We start from the raw sequence: 20,026 nt of genomic DNA, 5'->3' as shown, positions 1-20,026 counted from the left end.
GATCTAACACTTGTTTCTGATTACTGATTTGGCTTTTAATAAGATCAAGTCCAGTAGTTGACCTAATAGAGGCCATGAGATGAGTGATGACTGATAACTATCTAATCTACATAATGTAAAACCAAAACTACATGCAGACCCTGATCCAACATTGAAAAGCAATGTTGGCATGAAACTACGAAAAGGAGAACAAAACTGTAATATTTTGTTCATAATTACCATTTCTAAGGTGACAATTTGGCACGATCAATTTTCAACGGTTTATTTAGTTAAAGTATCTAATTTCCCAAGCTATTGTTTCGCATCCGGTGACGTTTTGTAAGGGCCTAACAATCTTAAATGCAAAATCTTTAATAGGCAATATTATCAGATCCCAAACAATAATAAGCATAGGTACGCTTGATAGTTGTGCAAGACAAATTGAGATGCTATCGACATGCGCAGGCGACTGCTTGCGATCTTGCGAAAGGCTTTGTTTGTATGGCTTATGGCGTTAATAGAGAACCATTCATGTGTTCTGCAGGATATGCCGATTGCAGCGGCAAGATTATCCCGATAAAGCGGACCTTGAATTATGAGTAGATGTACCTACTTACTCTTCATAGAAAGTTAATAAGGAGTACGTACATACTTGTTTTTATAATGAAAGTTTAGGTATTTACTTTGGCAGAGTATCGAATAACCAATGTAAAGATTCGCTATCGTATTTAGATCCAATGGAATGTACTTATGAATAATGGATAATGTCTTTTCAGATATTGAAGCTGAGTGCCAGGATGACTTTATGAAGATCAGGGTTGGATTCAACGGTTCTTTTGCTGGATTGGTGTATTCTGCAGGTACGTCCCTATTACTCGTAAATAAACGGTTAGATACGATTATTGCAACTCTACATAAGATGTCACAGTGTTAAGCTTTAACAGAATTTAATTGCGTCGTCATCGGTACCTCAAATCAGTAGGAACATTTAATCAAAGGTAACAATTGTTACAAATCACGAAGCGACTACTGTGCTACGCAGATAAAACAATTAGCTATGGCGGTTAACTGGGTAGGGTGTCATTACATTGTTGTACTCGTATCTGAGCCGCGTACAGTAACAATACGCACCCGTAGGCGCCACGATGTACTCTCCGATACCGCGCACAAAAGGCGTCGGGAACAAAACTGATGCAATCTCAAGTAACTGACTCTTCATATCTTGGAACTTAAAAGGGTGATTAACGCGATCGGAACACCTAACGTCTCGTGTCATCACACTCATTAATCTCGGGAACAGTTTTAAGTTATGGTGCGAAGTGCAATCTTTGGAGCGGCATCTGCACTTGGTTTTTATAGAACTTGTATGTACCTATGTCTTGCAGATAGTGTTGAGGCATTCTTCCGGATTCACATCAGATTTAGAATTTGATAATACCCACAAGCTCTTATTGAAAGAAATTAACATGCATTTTGTAAGACTGTTAGAGATGATGATGCCACTTTATATCATTATGATAATATCTTGTAGCAATTAGATTGATTTATATGCTAACTACACACATTAACAAACTTATACAAGTTGTTTTTATATTTTTTGCGAATTGATGCTTTGTATCTTTCTACAAAATGTTAAAAAATACACAACAATTTGAAATAGACTAGCTAGACGAATAGACAAGACGTAAAGACTTTAAGCTTAGTGGTAGACCTTACTGTAAACTGCAAAATAGTTCTTTGGTTGAGTTTTTGATGGGGTCAAGTTGTAGATCAGGGCTAGACAAAAGTCGCAGCGTGGGGCAAAAGGAGGCTCTCCTATGGAAGACATTAACGCATTAAGTAACCTTTATTTATTAATTCTCAAAAGGATACTCATATGATCCGGACTGCATGTACATCAATGGAACTGGCCGCGACTACTACGAGTTCTACATCCAGCTCAATCGCTGCGGGACCCTGGGCCGGAACAGCCAGCACGACGACAATAGGAAACATCCTACGGCAAGTATTTTTTATTATTGTCAACCTTTATACGAGTATGATTATTGGGTATGGTCTAAAAACATAACGATGCAGAAGCTATCTACGATGGACCGCTTCTTTTTCCAAATAATGGGTTTTTGTCATGCAAAATCATATTTTCAGGAAGTCGAAGTAAAATGGAAAAATAATTTAAAATCCCCAGTTGTCACAGAAAAGATCTCATTTCAGCAAAAAGTGATGAGTTTATCGATTGCTATTAAATGCATATCCTGTAAAATGTTGAAACATAATAATTGTGATATAGCTAAGACAGTTTTCCTTATTGTAAACACACACATAAATCATCAATATTATTTCCCCGTGGCCGGGTTAACGACCCTGATCGAAATAGTGGCAGGTGGAGTCAATTCGATAAGGCGTATCAGCGCATTCACTACTTACTTGGGGTCAATCACTGCCTTGTTTGGGGTAAAGGGCAACTCTTGTAAGCAATGGAGCAGGTGGATCATTGCAACATGGATTAATATAGGTACTTCATGCTCATTTACTGGTAGATTTGTTTCTCAAAATGTTCGTAATTGTATTTTCGACTATTATGCAAAAGGCGAATAAAAATATTTGGTGATTAACGTTTATAGCAGTTTATGAATTGATATTTTGTGAAAAAATAACAATGACAGGTACCGCCTTAGGTATCGCATTTGGTACGAAATAATATTAGGTAAATTTATGTTTGCATTACTTACTGAAATCTTTCTCTACATTCGTCTTTATTCCTATTTTTGTTCTCATCGGTACAAGCTTTTGTTTAGTTGCAAACTTTCGGTAACATGGACATAGTTCACATAGTCATCGGGCCAGACCTTGTAAAAAATCATGCTGGAGAATAAATTCTAATTTCATTAACAAATAATCAAGTTCCGACTTACCTTATGTAATGTACGCCATCGTCCACAGAAGAACCTGATGTGGAACACCATCACAGTGCAGTACAATCCACTCATCGAGGAGGAGCTGGACGAGCACTTCAAGGTCACCTGCGAGTACGGGTACGACTTCTGGAAGACCGTGACCTTTCCCTTCCTGGATGTTGAGTAAGTTCTTTTATGATATTCAATTACCTTGGATTATAAGCTTCCTTTTGATTACATCATTCAAGGATGCAGCTGTAAAAAGAAGATTAAAAAAAAGAAGAATACTTATGCCCGTTTTCACCATCAATCCCTAATTTCGAAGTGTTATTTTGAACATACTTGATTATTCCTATTATGTGTTGATAGGGGTCACTTAAAAATTAGAGATTGATGGTGAAAACGGGCATTAGTCTTAATTTTTGGTTTATTTAGGAATGGTAAATCGATATTTCTCTCTTTTGGTTAACGTAGCGTAGGATACCCACTTCGATGGGCCAACAATCTCAATGATGATGAAAAAAAAAATGGTTGCTCTGAAGGAAGGTAGTTCATCAGTTTGGACTCTATGTGCACTTCATTACAACAAATAATTTAGCAGTGCTGAGAAGCAGGCATTGAATATAATTCAGTGATCTACGATAAAACGAGCTTACAAGAAATAAATATGTACTGCTCTTCCTTGAAAGGCTTTTTGGTTGTCCTACGATTCGGTCTCACAAACACAGAATCATTGCAGACACATGTTAACAAAATTAGTACCTATTTACCAACTAAATATTGAACAATATCCTTTGATTTATGTAATTCCAGGGTAGCGACGGGCAACCCGGTAGTATTCACACTCCAACCACCTGAATGCTATATGGAGATCAGATCAGGCTACGGGGCCGGCGGCGCGCGAGTCTCCGGCCCGGTCAGGGTGGGAGATCCGCTCACGTTGCTCATCTACATGAGGAGTGCTTATGGTAAGTACCTACACCATTGAACACCGCCGGATTAAGGAATAATTAGAGTCAGCTACATTTGGACAAGCTGGACCTGCTTAGTGTCACCCTCGTCGTCATCATGCAGGATGATGATCCTTCTAATTTACCGGAGGCAAACAGAGGATTTGGCCTACACTTTTCACGCTTGTGACGGGTTGGGGAGGCCTAATGTTTGCATAATTCGACATCCACGGGAAGTTTGGGAGAAATCCTATTCTACTCTGCCATTAGGAACCATTATTGATCGCCATCTTATCTGAAGGGTGCAGCAAGTGCGATTTATGCTGAAGCAAGTAAGCCCAGAAAACGCTTATTCATTGTCTTGGTTTCATGAATTTAGTTCGCGTTAGATATCCTATTACGTCATAGAGTTAAATTTTTATGGTACGGCGATAAGTGTTAAATAAAGGCCTTAAAATATACGACATCAAGTTCACGGTCAATTGTCGTTAATGATCGCTGCCATTTTACGGCGATTGTTTTTGAACTTACATTTTATACCGCAACCATCAAGGGCGAAATCTGTAACGGTGCCGTAACCGCTATCGCGTGCCATACTGCAATGGCCCTCCCAAACACCAGGTTCATCGCTCGATCCGATCCACAGTTTACATCAATCGTGAACTGTGTCAAAACTTTTACTCGATAACGAGTAGGAATGCAAAGTATCGATTTGGTTTCAGACGGATTCGATATTGTGGTGAACGACTGCTTCGCCCATAACGGTGCAACCAAGCGGATACAACTCATTGACGAGTACGGGTACGTAAGGAATTATAAGAATTAATTGACAGCCATTAAACAATAAAATGTTACATGAATGCTAACCTTTAGGACATTCGTTCCGGTACAGTACGAATCCTACCTACGTAATTTAATTACTTTTATTGTCTTCTTCCTTTTGAATAGGTACTAAATTCTAAATTGAACGTTTTTATTTTGTTTTGACACCTTTTTCAATCAATACAAAATCCTAAACTTTTCCGTCTTCAGTTGCCAGTCTTTCAGTCACAGTTGTTCAATCTTTATTCCCCAGATGTCCAGTGGACGACAAGTTGATATCCCGATTCCGAGGTTCGTGGTCCGAGTCGGGCGTGTTCGAGACGCAAGTGTATGCCTACATGAAAACGTTCCGATTTACGGGCTCACCGGCTCTGTACATCGAGTGTGACGTCAGAATGTGCCATGGGAGGTGTCCTGTAAGTTTTACAAGAAAATATCCATTTGGAAGCATTTTCTGGCAAATGACGAGCGTAATTATATTTTAGTTCTTCCGGTGTAATTGAATGTTACTGAATATCAAAAATCTTCATCTTTCTACGGTTTTTCCTTTCATTGGTAAATATTAAATAATATATTCCAAACATCTCTACTCTTCATAAAGCAGTCAATTAGAGATTGGTAGGTATTGTGGAAAATTCCAGTAAGGCATACATTTTCAGTGGCGATTTATTTACACCTTTATGTAAACAAAATTATACAAACTTTCTACTTCACGGTCTGGCCATCTATTTACATAGTTGACGTGCTGGGGCTAGCTCAGCAGGGAGTAAGAAGATTAGAGACGCATAAGTACGCATAACGTCAAAACGTTTGTGTTACGGGATCATCTGCAATCGATGCTAAAAATAGCTCTAAAACTGCAGATTTCAATTTAAATTCCGAGATATTTTTTCAGTTTTTTTTTGTTCGTCGGTGGCGTAAGATTTTGTTGTTTGCATACCATGTCCATGTGAAGTGACCTCTAGAAAAACAGTTCCTATTTTTTAAATATCTTAAATTCGCAACGAGAACTTTAGTTTCCTAACTTTTATGGATTTTCATCGCTTTTATTGTCACACATGAAATGTTTGAAAATGAGCGTTTGTGGTCCCAAAAGTTAAGTTATCAAGAACCTTAAACCCTTGAGTTGAGATAAAAGCAATGAAAAGTGTTAATTCATAAGAGCGAACGTTCTGGAGGTGTTGGTTATCACATACTTTGATATACTTTCATTGAAGCATTTTGAACTTTGAAAAAATGTAGGTATATTAACCAGTTTACTCTCTGACATTTCAGTCCCAGCCCTGCCACTGGCGGAACATGAAGAGCGTCCGCCGGCGGTCTGTGGAATCGGAGTCTGCGAGCGTGGCGCCGCGCTTGTCGGAAAATATATCGCTGTTCCAGTCGCTAAGAGTGCTGCAAGAAGGCGAGGAGGATTCGGAGCTCGCTGCTAGCACAGGTATTATTAGATTCTTTTTTTGTGCTAGCTAGCACAGGACAGGTACCGAAGTCGTAGCGGCGTTGAGGATCATCTCTCAGCGTTTTTAGACGCTGCGATGGGTGCAAGAAGGCGAGGAGGATTCCGAGCTTGCTGCTAGCACAGGTATTATTAGATTCTTTCTTACTTTGTTAGCACAGGACAGATAAGTACCGAAATTATGGTGTAGCGCCTGTCCGAGAATATTGCTCTTCCAGTCGCTGTAAGAGTTTCTTTCTTACCTTACTATAGATAGCCCGTATCGAAACAACTGAGGTTCAGTATGACTGACGCATCTGCATCTATTGGCGAACCGCTAGCAGCAATCCTTTGCGCATCGTCACTGATTTGTGGTACATTCAACGAAGGCGAAGAGATTCCCATGTTCTCTGCATATTTCTTACTCTCTTTTTTGTCAAGTTTGAGCGATAGATGATACGGAGTTCGTGTCGCCGAGTAGTTACGCCTGTGTAGATTTAGCCTAATCAAAGGCTAAGTGTATCATTGAATCATTTGATTGTCACCTGCAGTCAATTCTAAAGCTCTTTCTTTTCATTTTCCAGCAGTAGCCGAAGGTCAAACGTGCATGAAGACCTCAGCGCTATCGGCGCTAGTAGCGTCATGCGGCGCGCTAGTAGCGGCTTTGTGCGGCGCGCTATTGGTCGCAGCACGCGGTTGGCGGCGCGGGAGCAACGCTACGCCACACCACGCGTACGTGCCGCATAAGGGACGGATCAAATAAGATGAAAAAGTTGGTTTTTGAGACTGACTTATAAACTGCACCGCGTGATGCAAAAGCCTCAAATCGTAGTTTTCAAAACCTAATTCTCTTGGGCCCTTTTAGGGCACTCACCGTTTATTGCTAAGGTTAATACTGGTTATTAAACTTGAAAATAGTTTACTCGTACCTATATGGATTTTCCAACAGCTACCAGGGTTGTTATGCCTTTACAATTACATAATTTTGTAGTGTTGTAAATCCGTCAGTGTATAAATCAGCTAAGTTTAACCGAACAAGCTAAGGTGTTTTAAACAAAATCATTTTCTACACCTTAGAATCAGTCTAAACCTTACATTGTGGTTAGTTTGAGTTTCACAGCTTAACTTTAGTATGCATTAAATTTTCTGGCTCTGACTGGAAAATTGATTTGGTTATAATAATTTAGCTGTGAGTGTATGGTACTCCCAGTGGGTGACTGCGGTGATTTTTGTTTTGAGATTATGGATTTAATACTCTGTTGAGAAGCATTGAAATCTTAGATTTTAATCATCTAATTCATACAAAAGATATACTTAGTATTGACATTAATTTATAGATAAATAAGTGAATTATCTTAGAAATATAATGGAACGATTGTTCGGGCCCGGTTTCAAGATGTCTAAAATGATATCTCAATAACTAGTAAGATTCAAGGTTTATTACTTTAAAGGTATCTTTAGTTAAGAAACGTGGAAATGATTAAAAACATGGAAGACAAATTGAGAGGACTCGTATTTTATAAAAATACGTCTCCTCCTTTTTGTCAAACATTTACTCATTACAAGTTACTTCCCAAGATTGTGATAAAATCAGTTTAAAGTAAGTGTAATTTTAAGTTTAATTTATTTATGACAACGATTAATTTAGTGAAATAGACCAATTAATAATATCAACAATTAATTTAAGAGGTTTTTGGTTTGGAATTAATTTCTATACTTAAAACCTAATTTTACGAAGTACTTTGATAAATTTTTCAGTTGAAAGTTCAAATCTGTAAATATTATTTAAGTTTAGTGTTATTTGCTAGATACTATTTTAAACGTAGTTAAGTACTTTATAATTAGCCAATTTTGTACTATTTTTATATGCCAGACTATCACCACATGGAGTTGTAAAATAATTTGTCATGTGAAAAAATAAATTTGGTATGAATAATGATCTGGTGTTTTTGTGTACGTAATAAAACTAATGATTTTATGAAAAACAACTTTATATTAAAAATTGCACACAACTTACTAACAAAAACAAACTTACAAAAAAAGCAAATTCGGTAACAACTAGATAAATCTGTATACGACATTCGTTGTATTAAAATAAATAATTCAATTATTTAAAATCATAAGATCATCATAAAAAAATAAATACTGTCATGATTTCATACTTTGTTCATAAAATAATTAAAAATCTAAATCACATTTATTGTGACTCTGCGGTGGGAAGCTTTTGTATAGCACTTTCCAAATATTTTATGGCACCGTCTAATATTTGTACTTCACATTCTTTCAATAGTTGTATATTTTTCCTGCGAACAAAACACAATAAAGTTTTCTTTTATGTAACACAGTTCTATAAATACAAAATCTTTACAAAATGGTTGCGCGGTTTGCTTTTCATTTCTACTACTTTCTACGTCAGGTACAAAAATGTAGATGGCGTTACCGTGCAACTTTGCACCAATTTATTTCATTAAGATTCTTAGCTGGCGATAGATGGCGCTTCGAAGACGTACTTTTTTTATCAATGATAGAGTGGAATTAAATTTTGATAATTAGGTTAAATTACTGTATTAGGTAACATCAATCTGGTAGGGCTTAAAAACACCGTCGTACTGTTGTCCTGTTATATGCATATATATTTTTTTTATTTCATTCAATTATTATTCTTGGAAGATAAGGAGATAGACGGGCGGAGTCATAACAAGCCCTACCACTAACTAAAACAAGTAAACAAATTACCCCTGCTGGGTATCGAACCTGAAACCTTTGTGTCTAAGATAGGAGATAGGTAGTTTTATCACTAGACTACATAATCTGTCAATAACATACCTGTGTATAGATTCAGGTCCAACTTCGTCGCTGTCTCGCTTGTACGAAGCTTTTATCAGCCCACAGCGAGTCAGCAGGTACGTATATGCGCGCTTGTCTATGGCCGCGCCCACTGTTTCGGCGCTTGCGGCGTCAGAAGATACTAGGTCACCCGGCAGACCTTGGCTCGACCATTTGGTGAGTTCCTCTAGAATGACAAAGATTTATTTATGTAGAAATAACGATAAAAAAGACGAAATGTATGTTCCGCAACCCACATGTTATAAAACTACTTTTCTCAACGCTGGTAAGAAGTAAACTAGATAGAGCATGTGTATGGAATCCACACGATTGGGTTACACACCCCACGCTAACCAGACGGGTTGGAGAAGCTTGATGTTCGCATATTTGTCTCTTAGTTGCCTCATCCACAGAACTTTATGTTTACGCAAGGAAAGTTACAATATTACTGACGATACCAATTGCAATAAACTCCAAAGTAACGTAAGGATACTCGTACCTACATTAAAAGAAGTTATAAAATACACTGGTCATCACAAAAATCGACCCTCCCGCGGCAAGCACTTTCAAACGTATGCATCCCCATTTCCCACCAATATTGGCACCATTTAAAAGCCGAGTTCTAAACTTCATTTCATTAAAGGAAAGGTTTTTACCCCAAAAATGTGTCTGTAGAAGAATCCAGTCACTTCTTCAAAAAATAGGTAGTTACGCTTGAGCCAACTTTTATGGCTATAAAACTGTTAAGTTGGGATTAATCGCTATCCATCTGTTAAAGAGGACACGTGAGATCATTATTTGGTTTTATAACCATAAAAATTGGTCTAATTGATCCCAGAGATGAGCCCAAAGTGAGGTCTTTTTTCAAGTCACATTTATTGTATATCACGTTTATGTTAATCGTTTATTAAGAAATTAAATGTGTTTTTCTTTAAGGATATTTATTGGGCTTTCAAATAACACCAATATTGTTGGGGCACCATGATTGTGTCAGTAGAAACGAGTTTTCCTGTAAAACGTAGGTGGGCCGATTTTTGTGATGACCAGTATAGTTACTAATTCGGTCTGTTTACTTTAAAACCGAATGACGTCATATCGTTATAAGTTATAACTTTCATAAATATTGGCAAACAAAAACTACTAACCCAAAATAATAAAAAAGATTGGTCGACCGGTTTACGAATTTCGTCTATTAAGTAACATCTATTATTGTAGAAGTAAAAAGCAAAAAAAGAAAACATTACTCGGAATCCGCATTTCATTAATAGCAAGAAAAAGCAATCTTTGATTCGGTTCAGTTCCGTGCATATCTAATCGTTATGCGATACTTTTGTTTGGCGAGGGTTTACTGTTACGGAACGATGGAAGCGGCTTAACCCAACGGGTTATGCATTGTTGTGGTGACCCTTGAAAGTGTTGGAAGTAAACAAGTACTTCTTGTTTTAGACAATCGAGTGAAATTGGTTTACATTTCGTCGACTAACTAAGAAAAGGATCTATTTCAAAGCAGTCTAAAACTTAGTCATTTTATAAAATTGCATTGCATTAAATTTTAAATTTTATTACCATGTTTTTCTGCCCGGAAACTTCAGTAAATTACCTAGTCTATTATTTACTGGAGTTCCGTCAAGTCCGGGACAAAATTTATATTCAAAATTATTCAACTACTGCAGATTAAAAGGGGTAATGGAACTAAAGCCTTTACCATAGTCATACTATAGCCTTACCTTTTTAAGATAAATCCCATTCTGGCCTATCCTAAATGCAACTCACCTTGATTCATTTTGAAGATCCTTATAAAAGAAAGCAGCTCTGCGCTCACAGGGCTCTCTCCTAGGTACAGGTTGTACTGCGTGATGCCTGCCACCCTGACAGGCCTAGCTTGGTAAGGAGAGACTGCTTCTCTTGTCTCTAGCTAATCTGTAGACTGTCCTCAACTCACCTTGATTCATATTGAAGATCCTTATAAAAGCCAGCAGCTCGGCGCTCAAAGGGCTGTCCCCTAGGTACAGGTTGTAGTGCGTGATGCCTGCCAGGCCTAGCTTGGTGAGAAGAGACTGCTTTCTCTCACTCAGTAAGTCTCTAGCTAATCTACTCGTAGCTCACCTTGGTTCATGTTGAAGATCCTTATAAAGGCTAACAGTTCGGCGCTCACAGGGCTGTCTCCTAGATATAGGCTGTAGTGCGTGATGCCAGCTAGTCCTAGCTTCGTGAGAAGAGACTGCTTGCTTTCACACTGCGAGTCTTAAGCTAATCTCCTGTTAACACACCTTGGTTCATATTGAAGATCCTTATAAAGGCCAGTAGCTCGGCGCTCACAGGGCTGTCCCCTAGGTACAGGTTGTAGTGCGTGATGCCTGCTAGTCCTAGCTTGGTGAGAAGAGACTGCTTGCTTTCACACTGCGAGTCTTAAGCTAATCTGCTGTTAACACACCTTGGTTCATATTGAAGATCCTTATAAAAGCCAGTAGCTCTGCGCTCACAGGGTTGTCTCCTAGATACAGGTTGTAGTGCGTGATGCCTGCCAGACCAAGCTTGGTGAGAAGAGACTGCTTGCTTTCGCGCAGCGGGTCGCCGGCGCTGATGCCCAGGCTTAGAGAGAGACTGTCGTGCTGGTTGTTTGGGTACACGAATCTAGAAATAGCAGGAACACGTTTTTATGTCGAGGTACTTACTATTTTTTGTTAATTTGGAATTCGTTCGGAACAATTGAGTGCTCTTATTCAACTCTCATTTAAAATGTATGTATTTTTGATTGATTCTAAATAACAGCTTATCAAACAATACCATGCGGACTCTAAAACTAGAACTTTAAAGATAAAAATAGCCTAACGGTTTCGGTGTAGTAGGTAGTGCCGATTCGAGAGCTGGTCCTCATCCAAGCTTACACTTAGTTTAGCTGGAGGGTGTAATAGGGTTAAGTCTTAATTTCCAAATGTCTAATTAAGGACACAGAGTCGAGGCGTTTTGGTAGAGCTGGTGCAAATGCACGTTATCACAATGATCGATTCAACATAGAGCATAACAAACTCAAATTAAATTCTAATCCAAATAGCTCCTGTGTGTACGAATCAGCACGCATTCATGTTTAGATGTTATGATGCCAGCCGTATTGTTGTGATGCGTCGCGCGCCGGATGACATAACGGATAATGCGTTGCATCACGGGTGTTATGACTGCCGACAATAATATGCGAGGGTTTGATCAGCCAGCTCGTAATGGTGAAAGCAGTGGAAATGTTTTGCGGATTGGATCATAGGTAAATGAGTTTACTGAAGAGTCATAAGATAGCTTGCATGGCGTTAGAACTAGATATTCTCAACTGTGTCATTAGTACAATAAACGAAAAGTTCGCTCTTATCACAAAATTCATAAGGTCCAAGTCAAATGGTTTCGACTTTATTTATAGAGAAAATTGACACGGACTGTACAAATAGAGATTTTTCAATCAATCAAAATCCATACATTTCTCAAGTTAAGTCTCATTTTCATAAATGTATATGACTTACTCTAGCTTGGATCTGTTGTCCAGAAGACGAAACAAGTACCAATTTTAGTTAGGTATTGAAGGCATTTAAAATAGGTACACTATAAATCAGAATTATATCGTGCGGAATAAGATTACGTCTAATTTAGTTGTAATAATTATGTTGAAACTGAGTGTTCGTGGTCGGAAAGTGGTCCTAAAAAGTAATTAGTTGCATGCTAATTTACCCATTGTGTAGAAATAAATCTGCGTTGGATCGAGCCCCGTAGAAGATGAAGATTTGTTCTCCAGGCTTAAAGTCGCGTAGCGCGTAGCACTCGCCTCTGTTCTTATCCTTGTTGAAATCTGTTGTGATCTGAAATAATATTGGAATATTTTATTATTAAGGAATAATAAAAGAAAGAAAAGGTAAATAGGTAGATATTAAATTAAGGCTGAGTTGCACCATCTTACTTTAACTTTAACAAACGTCAAAAATCTGCCAAACTCCATACAAAAAAACCGTTTATTTTTAAAGTTACTGTTAAAGTAAGTTAGTTTAACTGAGCCCAGGAGTATAAGCTATTTTTTTCGCAACAATCTTCGAAGGGATGAAAATATATGTATAGTTATGAAACAATTATAGTTATGGCTAATGTTATTGTATGTTATTGCAACATGCGTGACTAGACCCTGTGGCAGACTGAAAATCTCGTAAACAAAAGCTAGTTCGTAAATACGAGAAATGGTCAATAATGCATACCTTTCCATGCTCGTGGTTGCACATATCCCACAGCGGGATGAAAGCGGTGACGTCATTGTCTCCCAGCTGGATGTTGTTCTGCCTCGTCATCACGGTTGACACTGCCCATCTGAAAACAAGTGAAATTCAACTGTATTTAATACGCTACAAGGAACAATATGGTTCGCAGTGCCAAGGAAACCATCATTTAACAATTTTGTTTGTAACAATACATCTAAGTATCGATATCAAAACTTAAGAAATATCGACGAATACATTTTAACAGAATAGAAAAATTAAAGTTTTCTTTACTAACAACCAATTTATTGAATTGATTTTTTATGGATTTTAAACTTTTTAATAAAATATTTTGATAGCGTTTCGAGGAAAGAAAGTACTTTTAACATGGCGGTTAACGACCGTGTAAACACTTATCCTTCCTGTGTTTGGAAAGTGTATCACCATTTTAATTCAATCTATACGGAATATGGTAATTTATTAATGTAAATGAGATGATACGGATGTGCGAAATTAGTTTTACTTTAGATTGTAAGTTAGGCCAGTTGTCATTTAGTAAAGCAATTATATCAATCAACATTAATTAATTAACTAATTAATAGTAGCATTAGAACTCTAGAAAGTGTGATTTTGTATAAGTGAGCTTCCTCGTTGTGGATAAAAAATACTAGAAAACGAATATAGTGTCTTTGTTTTATGTAGGGTCAATAGATTCCAAAAAAATAATTTTTAAGAATATTACTTATTATGTATTTTTGCTAATAAATGTTATGTAGCTTAACCCCCCTACATCCTATAGGACACAGCCCTAGTCGATGTAAGAGGTCTGCTAATCAATGAGGTCTAAGAATCAATTGAAAAGCATTTTCTAAGTGAACGAATTTGCAACTAGTCCAATACAAACTTCCTTGCGTATCATTACCTAAACGTATCTCATAATTAATACCAAGAAGTCATTCACTTTTTGTGTGTACACTGCATTGACTTGCTACCGGAAGGTTTTTTGGAAGCAAATATGACAACTAGTTCCTAAGCACGCAATACATGGATTGTAAGCGGAATATACACATAACTGGTGTCCACACTTCTCGTGTATTTATTACCTAGTGCCAGAATCATGATGCGTGACTGTGCGAGTGTAAAAAGAACAGTTTCCTATCTATTAACATCGAGGCAGGCAAATTTATCGCCATTGTTCTTGTTTACTGCTCTTGATTTTCTCCGATATGAAAAGATCTGTCAATTCGCTCTGCGAAGGCAATAAATAGAGCAAATATAGCGCGTCATATACAAACGTAGAAAATGGAAACAACACAATAAATAACGTTAATCGTTTTGGTCGTGTTATGTTATATCGAATAAATATGTTTCTAAAAATCCTTGTGAAGAAACATTCTTGTAGTTTGATTAAACGATACTTGAAAGAGTTAGCCGGCTCTCTTTTCTTTCTTTTTCTTTTTATAATAACGTAACTTAATAGTAAATAAGGTAAATTGACTAACATTTTCAGCTTTTCAGACAAACAGAAATGAGCCCTTTCAAAATCACATCCTATTAATCTTTAAAGTCATTCTTTCAGTAATGATGGCATTAGACTTTTCTTATGCTGTTTTCCATTTGAAAATGGAATGGAATGGAATGGAATATGGAATTCCAATACAATGATTTTATTGTAATGAAAATATGCACTGTTCTTAATTAATTAATTAACCATTGTGTAATTTACAGCGTTTGTTCCGGAACTGCATGATTATGCTAAACAGAAACTAAGTTCCCAGAGTGATTTATGCAATAAAGCGATACGAGATTACGCATTAGACAATAGACAATACGCCTGCCTAATGGACTTTTACTTTCGTATAATTGTATAAGTATAATATTTATAAAGTTAGCACTTCCCATTGTTTTTGCGACAACCCTGAAATTAACAACACCTTCTGGAAATATTTTAAAATTTGTGGCTTAAAGAAAGTTGGTATAGCAAAAAATATAAGTTCTAGTTTATACCTAATTTAGTTTTAAATTAGGTAGAATGTGTTAAAACGAGTATTTTTATCGATAGATTATTATCATTTGATAAAATTATCGAGATATAAATAAGTACGGACAAAAACTGGTTCAAATAAATCAAGTCGGTTATATAGTCCAGTCAATGAATGCCTTAACGACGGTGTAGAGAGAAATCCGTGGAACACAATTTCTGACCTCGGGACTTTATTTAGCCTAGTTAGGTGGTGAACATAGCAAAAGTCCCCGCCCTTAGCCCTTGAGCCGGCGGGGAGAGGGGGGTTTAAAGGTACCACTTTTCGGTTTTTCGCTTAATCCTCGGAAACTATGCGTCCTAGTGACATGACTACTATGAACCAAAATGGACTAATAAATTTTAATCGAACTTGACTGCTTCTAAATCACTTTTATTCATATACATATATTATTACTTGTTTATTACGTAAGTATCTATAAACTGTCCAGCGAATTTTAAGCAAGTACTTATTAAAACTTCTACTTTCGAAAGCAATAACACATTTTATTAGGTTTTACCGTTAAATGGTATGTGATAAATAGCGTCGTAAAATAAGATAGGGTATAAAAATATTGGAAACCAGTTGAAACTTCCTTGCATTATTGAAAGGAGCGTCTGCCGGATGGATGCTTACTTTCACAATAGCAAATGTTTGCTATCCCTTGTTTATAAGCACTATCGGCTGTTTCTAATTCTAAAACTGTCATTACGTCGGCAAACCATATTCATTGCATTTCTAGTGCTGCAATGGTTAATTAATTAATTACCTAAGAGAAATAGTAAAATATTCTTCTACCTTTTTCCCTTCTTGAAGCACAGCAGCAATTACACAAATCAAAGTAGAGACTACTTTGACTCTGCATATGTTATAATTTTCGATTAAATAAGGCTGTTATTGTCCATAGCTTGGAAACGTATCTATGATCGAGCGAAGCGATCACGATCTTAATTTGATAGCGATTATAAACACCAGCAAGTATTTTATGAAATTCAAGAAACAATGTAGCCAAAAAGTCTTATTCAATTACTTTGCAATTCAACTATAATTGGATGTTCAAGGAAGCGGTTTTTAGTAAAAAGAAAAATTATAACGTTACGCAGTACGCGGTAGTCGGTTAAATTGTATTTAATGGCAACCACAATACAGACTTCAAAAGATAATACTTGTTAAAAAGCGTAATTTGGCCCTCCCAGATGCGGTTAGTTGATCCCAATGAATGACAAAGTGACAAGGAAGTGTTTTGAAAATCATTTAACACTTAGCCCAATATACGAGTAGGCTGTGGGTATTACGTAGCCTACCTAGACTTGCATAACTCATGCTTTGTTGAAAGCGAACAAAATAATTTGGATTTTGAGTAAGCCTATCAGTTTTTAAATTGTATGCGTCACGCAACAACGATAGATCAATACCTACTCAATTTTGAAATTCACAGAATTTTTACATACACAAACGGGACTATTCCCACCTCTCGTTCACACCACTGCAACTCCTGTGTAGCCAGGATCTACAGCTTGACCGCCACAAAAACCCAACCAATGAAGGTCAAGTTTGTCCCGAGGGAAAGTTAAACTGTCATTGGACCCGCAACGAAATTAATCAGAAGAACATAGGAGGAGTTCGAAAAATTAAGGTTCGACTTCCCTCCATTGCAAAGCGGATGACAGGTGACAATTTTTACATATAGTTCCAAAATAGTGAACTGTCCTATGCATGACATTGACAGTGGGGCGCCACCGTCAATACCGGATCGCTGGTTTCGATTTTTGCCATGTTGGAAACCATATAGTTGAACGATGGTAGCGCCCCCCTGTCATTGAGTTTGGTGGGACAGTTCAGCGTGGGTCATCTTTACACAGGTAAGAACTAAAATTTTCTTAAAAATAGGTGAACATTCAGTAAATACAAGAAAAATACGTAATGTACGTATATTTTATATGCAAACCGACCGGCGGCTTTTTATATCCATCATTATTTACTCGTGTAAAATAAATAAATAATAATGAATCAAAATCAAAAATATTTATTCAGTTTAGACCACAAGTGGCACTTATGAACGTCAATAGAAAATAATAAAAAAAGAAAAGGTAGCCCTTATGGGGCACTTTACATGTCTCCTTATCTTTTGGGCCCTACCAGCGCATGTGAATAGAAATAACTACAGAAAGTAACTATTAAGATATAATATCAGACGCGTATTATTAGACGTTCTATAATATCAGATCATGCGTGCGATTCTACATAACGAGTAGAATGACTTTCCCATAATCATTATACGCGTGGTTGGTGGTACGAGCACAATTTGCCATGCCATGGGCAAATACAGACTTCTTAACAAGCTTACTATGAATTTCACTTAATAAGTTCTACGTTTCACGATATCTCATTCAATTTAAAATAGGCATAGTTTCTTCGTTCCTTCATCATGCAATACAGGGTGTTTAATTTTAAACGCACGACTTTAAACGAAAGTTATTCTGGTAAAGAGTTATTTGCTATTGTCAAACAAATGCATTTAAGACTTTCAGTTTTGCAAGCATTATAAAGTTGAGTTAACGACGTAAACTGCCAGTCAGCTAGGAAAGTAAGAGCCGCATGTGAAACCGTCATACGAACAATGACCGCGCTATCAATCCGATGGTATCGTGTGTGCTCGTGGGAGACATTGTCGTTAGAAGCTAGAACCGATAATAATATAACCAATTTACTTATTTATGTTATCGCCATAACTTGTTAAATATAATATTAATATGACATGAATTACGTAGAGTCGTACTATTTGAAGCTCTATTACGGAAAATATAGGCTTGTATAAGATAACAGCATCACCTTTACTTATAGAAAAATATTTGTAAAGGCAGCCGTGGAATTTGGGATACGTAGATAAAAGGCATCTATCTCGACGGATTGTGAAGCTTGTCATCAAACCAGGTGTGACTACCACGACCACTCTGACAAGAGTATAGCAAAGAAGAAGAAAAATCTCTCTCAATGTAATTTGAAATATTAACTCCAATCCAAATAAATGTACAAAAAATTTTTTAAGGAGACTCTGTACATGTCACATTATGTAGCCAACAGAAAATTGAATAAAATGCTTCCCATAGTTATTTTTTATTACAGTATTCTGTAATTTCACATTTGCTACATTGTATACGTGATTGTATGGGACAGAAACACTAATAATATGTATAATGTAGAATTCTTGCGTAAAGGATCTAAGATGAATTTATTGATAAAGAAAGCATGTTCGTGCGATTCATACACGTTCATTATGGCGGATGCTTTCTCGTCCATTTCTAAATAATTTGCATCTTCATCAATGTTAAAATTAACATAACATATAGTCGATTGTTTTTATTACTGTAATTAAGATGTAAAATCTGTAAATTTTTGTCTAACAAGCACTAAGATAAGAATAAGCTTACTCTTTTAAAAATTAAAGTGCCTATTACAGAACAAATAAAAGTCTTTCGATTGGTTGAATTTCAATATATAAATCAATCACAGTACATACCTAAGCGTTGTGGTCATGTAATCCTACAGTATTGTCAAAAATGACAAGTACAAACCAACTATGACATAAGTTATGTGGCTATTTGTCGAAATATCGTTAGAAAACAGGTCGAGAGAAATGCGTAAGCGCAAGTAGGCGTGAACATCGAATTGTTTTGTCACGCTGACGCGGAAGAAATGGTTTGGTAGCCGGTCAGTTGGGCAAGTGCGCCGTTTGAATCGCGCCATTTGTCGTCTAAAATAATCGATAAGATTTTATCACGACGCACGTCCTAGCCCGGCCGGTCAGTTGGGCAAGTGGGCCAATAGGATAGTTTATTGAATCGTTAGTCGAAGTTAATTGTAAGGAAGTTCCTTCCTTACTTTGTAAAAGATCTGTGTGATATTGTGTTATTTGCTGATGACACATCTCTCATTTTCAAAGTTGATAGAGGTAAAGTAAATTTTGACGATATTAATAACACACTCTCACAGGTTCTACATTGGTTCACTGTTAACAACTTATTGTTAAATGCAAACAAAACTAAGTGCATTAAATTTACCTTACCTAATGTGAGGCAGGTTTCCACGCAATTAATGGTGAAGAATGAACCATTAAATAGCATAAATTCCACAACATTCCTGGGAATCACTTTAGATGCTAAACTTCAATGGGGTCCTCATATTGAAACTTTGTCAAAAAGGCTCAGTTCGGCTGCTTTTGNATGGGAAAATGTATTAAATTATTTAATAAATTACCACAAACTGTTGTAGAACTACCCATTCATAAATTCAAAACACATATTAAAAGTACCTTAATGAAAAAGGGCTACTATAAAGTCGATGATTATTTAAAAGATAAAAATGTTTGGGATACGTTACTGCCTAGCTCGCATAAATATTTATAACTTTGTACATTTTAAAGCATGTAAACCTTTGAAAAAGAGGCTGACAATAGTGACTGAGTTTCTTGCGCTGCTTCTTCTCAGCACTGGCCCATTTATTGTCCTGAAGCAGTGGTAGGGTTAATACTGGACGTGTAAAAGTGCTTTTTTTAAGCCTATTTACAGAAATAAATGAGTTTTAATGAGTTTTTTTTTAATGAGTTTAATGAGTTTTATATGACTTTAATAAGTCTCAGTTAGTTAGGTTTTAGCAGGCATGCCTATTAACATAATCTGCCTGGATGTGCATTGGGAAACTATGTACTGAATGAGGTCTTGTAAGAGTCGGTTAGGTATACCAAAACTACAAAAACATTATTTAAAAAGTCTAAAAATTACGTTATAACATTTTTATTTAATGCTTGTATAAAATGTGATTGATTCAATAACAAACATTTAACAAACATACAATGTTGTAATGTAACGCGCAG

At 36.7% G+C, this 20,026-nt stretch overlaps 2 protein-coding genes across 2 annotated transcripts in view; one reads left to right on the top strand and one right to left on the bottom strand.

Moving 5' to 3' along the window:
- LOC114350093 (uncharacterized) overlaps positions 1–7,018 on the top strand; it is a 30,762-nt gene extending 23,744 nt beyond the window's left edge. The window contains exons 5-12 of the mRNA XM_028300741.1: positions 756–839; positions 1,847–1,980; positions 2,920–3,056; positions 3,687–3,841; positions 4,546–4,624; positions 4,899–5,061; positions 5,921–6,083; positions 6,665–7,018. Of these exons, the coding sequence (XP_028156542.1) occupies positions 756–839; positions 1,847–1,980; positions 2,920–3,056; positions 3,687–3,841; positions 4,546–4,624; positions 4,899–5,061; positions 5,921–6,083; positions 6,665–6,843 (1,094 nt within the window). The 3' untranslated portion in view covers positions 6,844–7,018. The remainder of the gene's footprint in view (positions 1–755; positions 840–1,846; positions 1,981–2,919; positions 3,057–3,686; positions 3,842–4,545; positions 4,625–4,898; positions 5,062–5,920; positions 6,084–6,664) is intronic.
- A 1,052-nt stretch (positions 7,019–8,070) lies between these two features.
- The window catches only part of Setd3 (SET domain containing 3), a 30,398-nt gene continuing 18,442 nt past the window's right edge, over positions 8,071–20,026 (bottom strand). Inside the window, exons 5-9 of the mRNA XM_028300720.1 lie at positions 13,136–13,244; positions 12,621–12,748; positions 11,341–11,540; positions 8,907–9,093; positions 8,071–8,383 (exon numbers count right to left, since the gene is read on the bottom strand). Coding sequence (XP_028156521.1) covers positions 8,278–8,383; positions 8,907–9,093; positions 11,341–11,540; positions 12,621–12,748; positions 13,136–13,244 — 730 coding nt within the window. The 3' untranslated portion in view covers positions 8,071–8,277. The remainder of the gene's footprint in view (positions 8,384–8,906; positions 9,094–11,340; positions 11,541–12,620; positions 12,749–13,135; positions 13,245–20,026) is intronic.

Source organism: Ostrinia furnacalis, unplaced genomic scaffold (assembly GCF_004193835.3).
Source record: "Ostrinia furnacalis isolate ACB-3 unplaced genomic scaffold, ASM419383v2 OfSCF0780, whole genome shotgun sequence".
NCBI lineage: Eukaryota > Metazoa > Arthropoda > Insecta > Lepidoptera > Crambidae > Ostrinia > Ostrinia furnacalis.
This window is presented reverse-complemented; position numbering and strand designations above follow the sequence as displayed.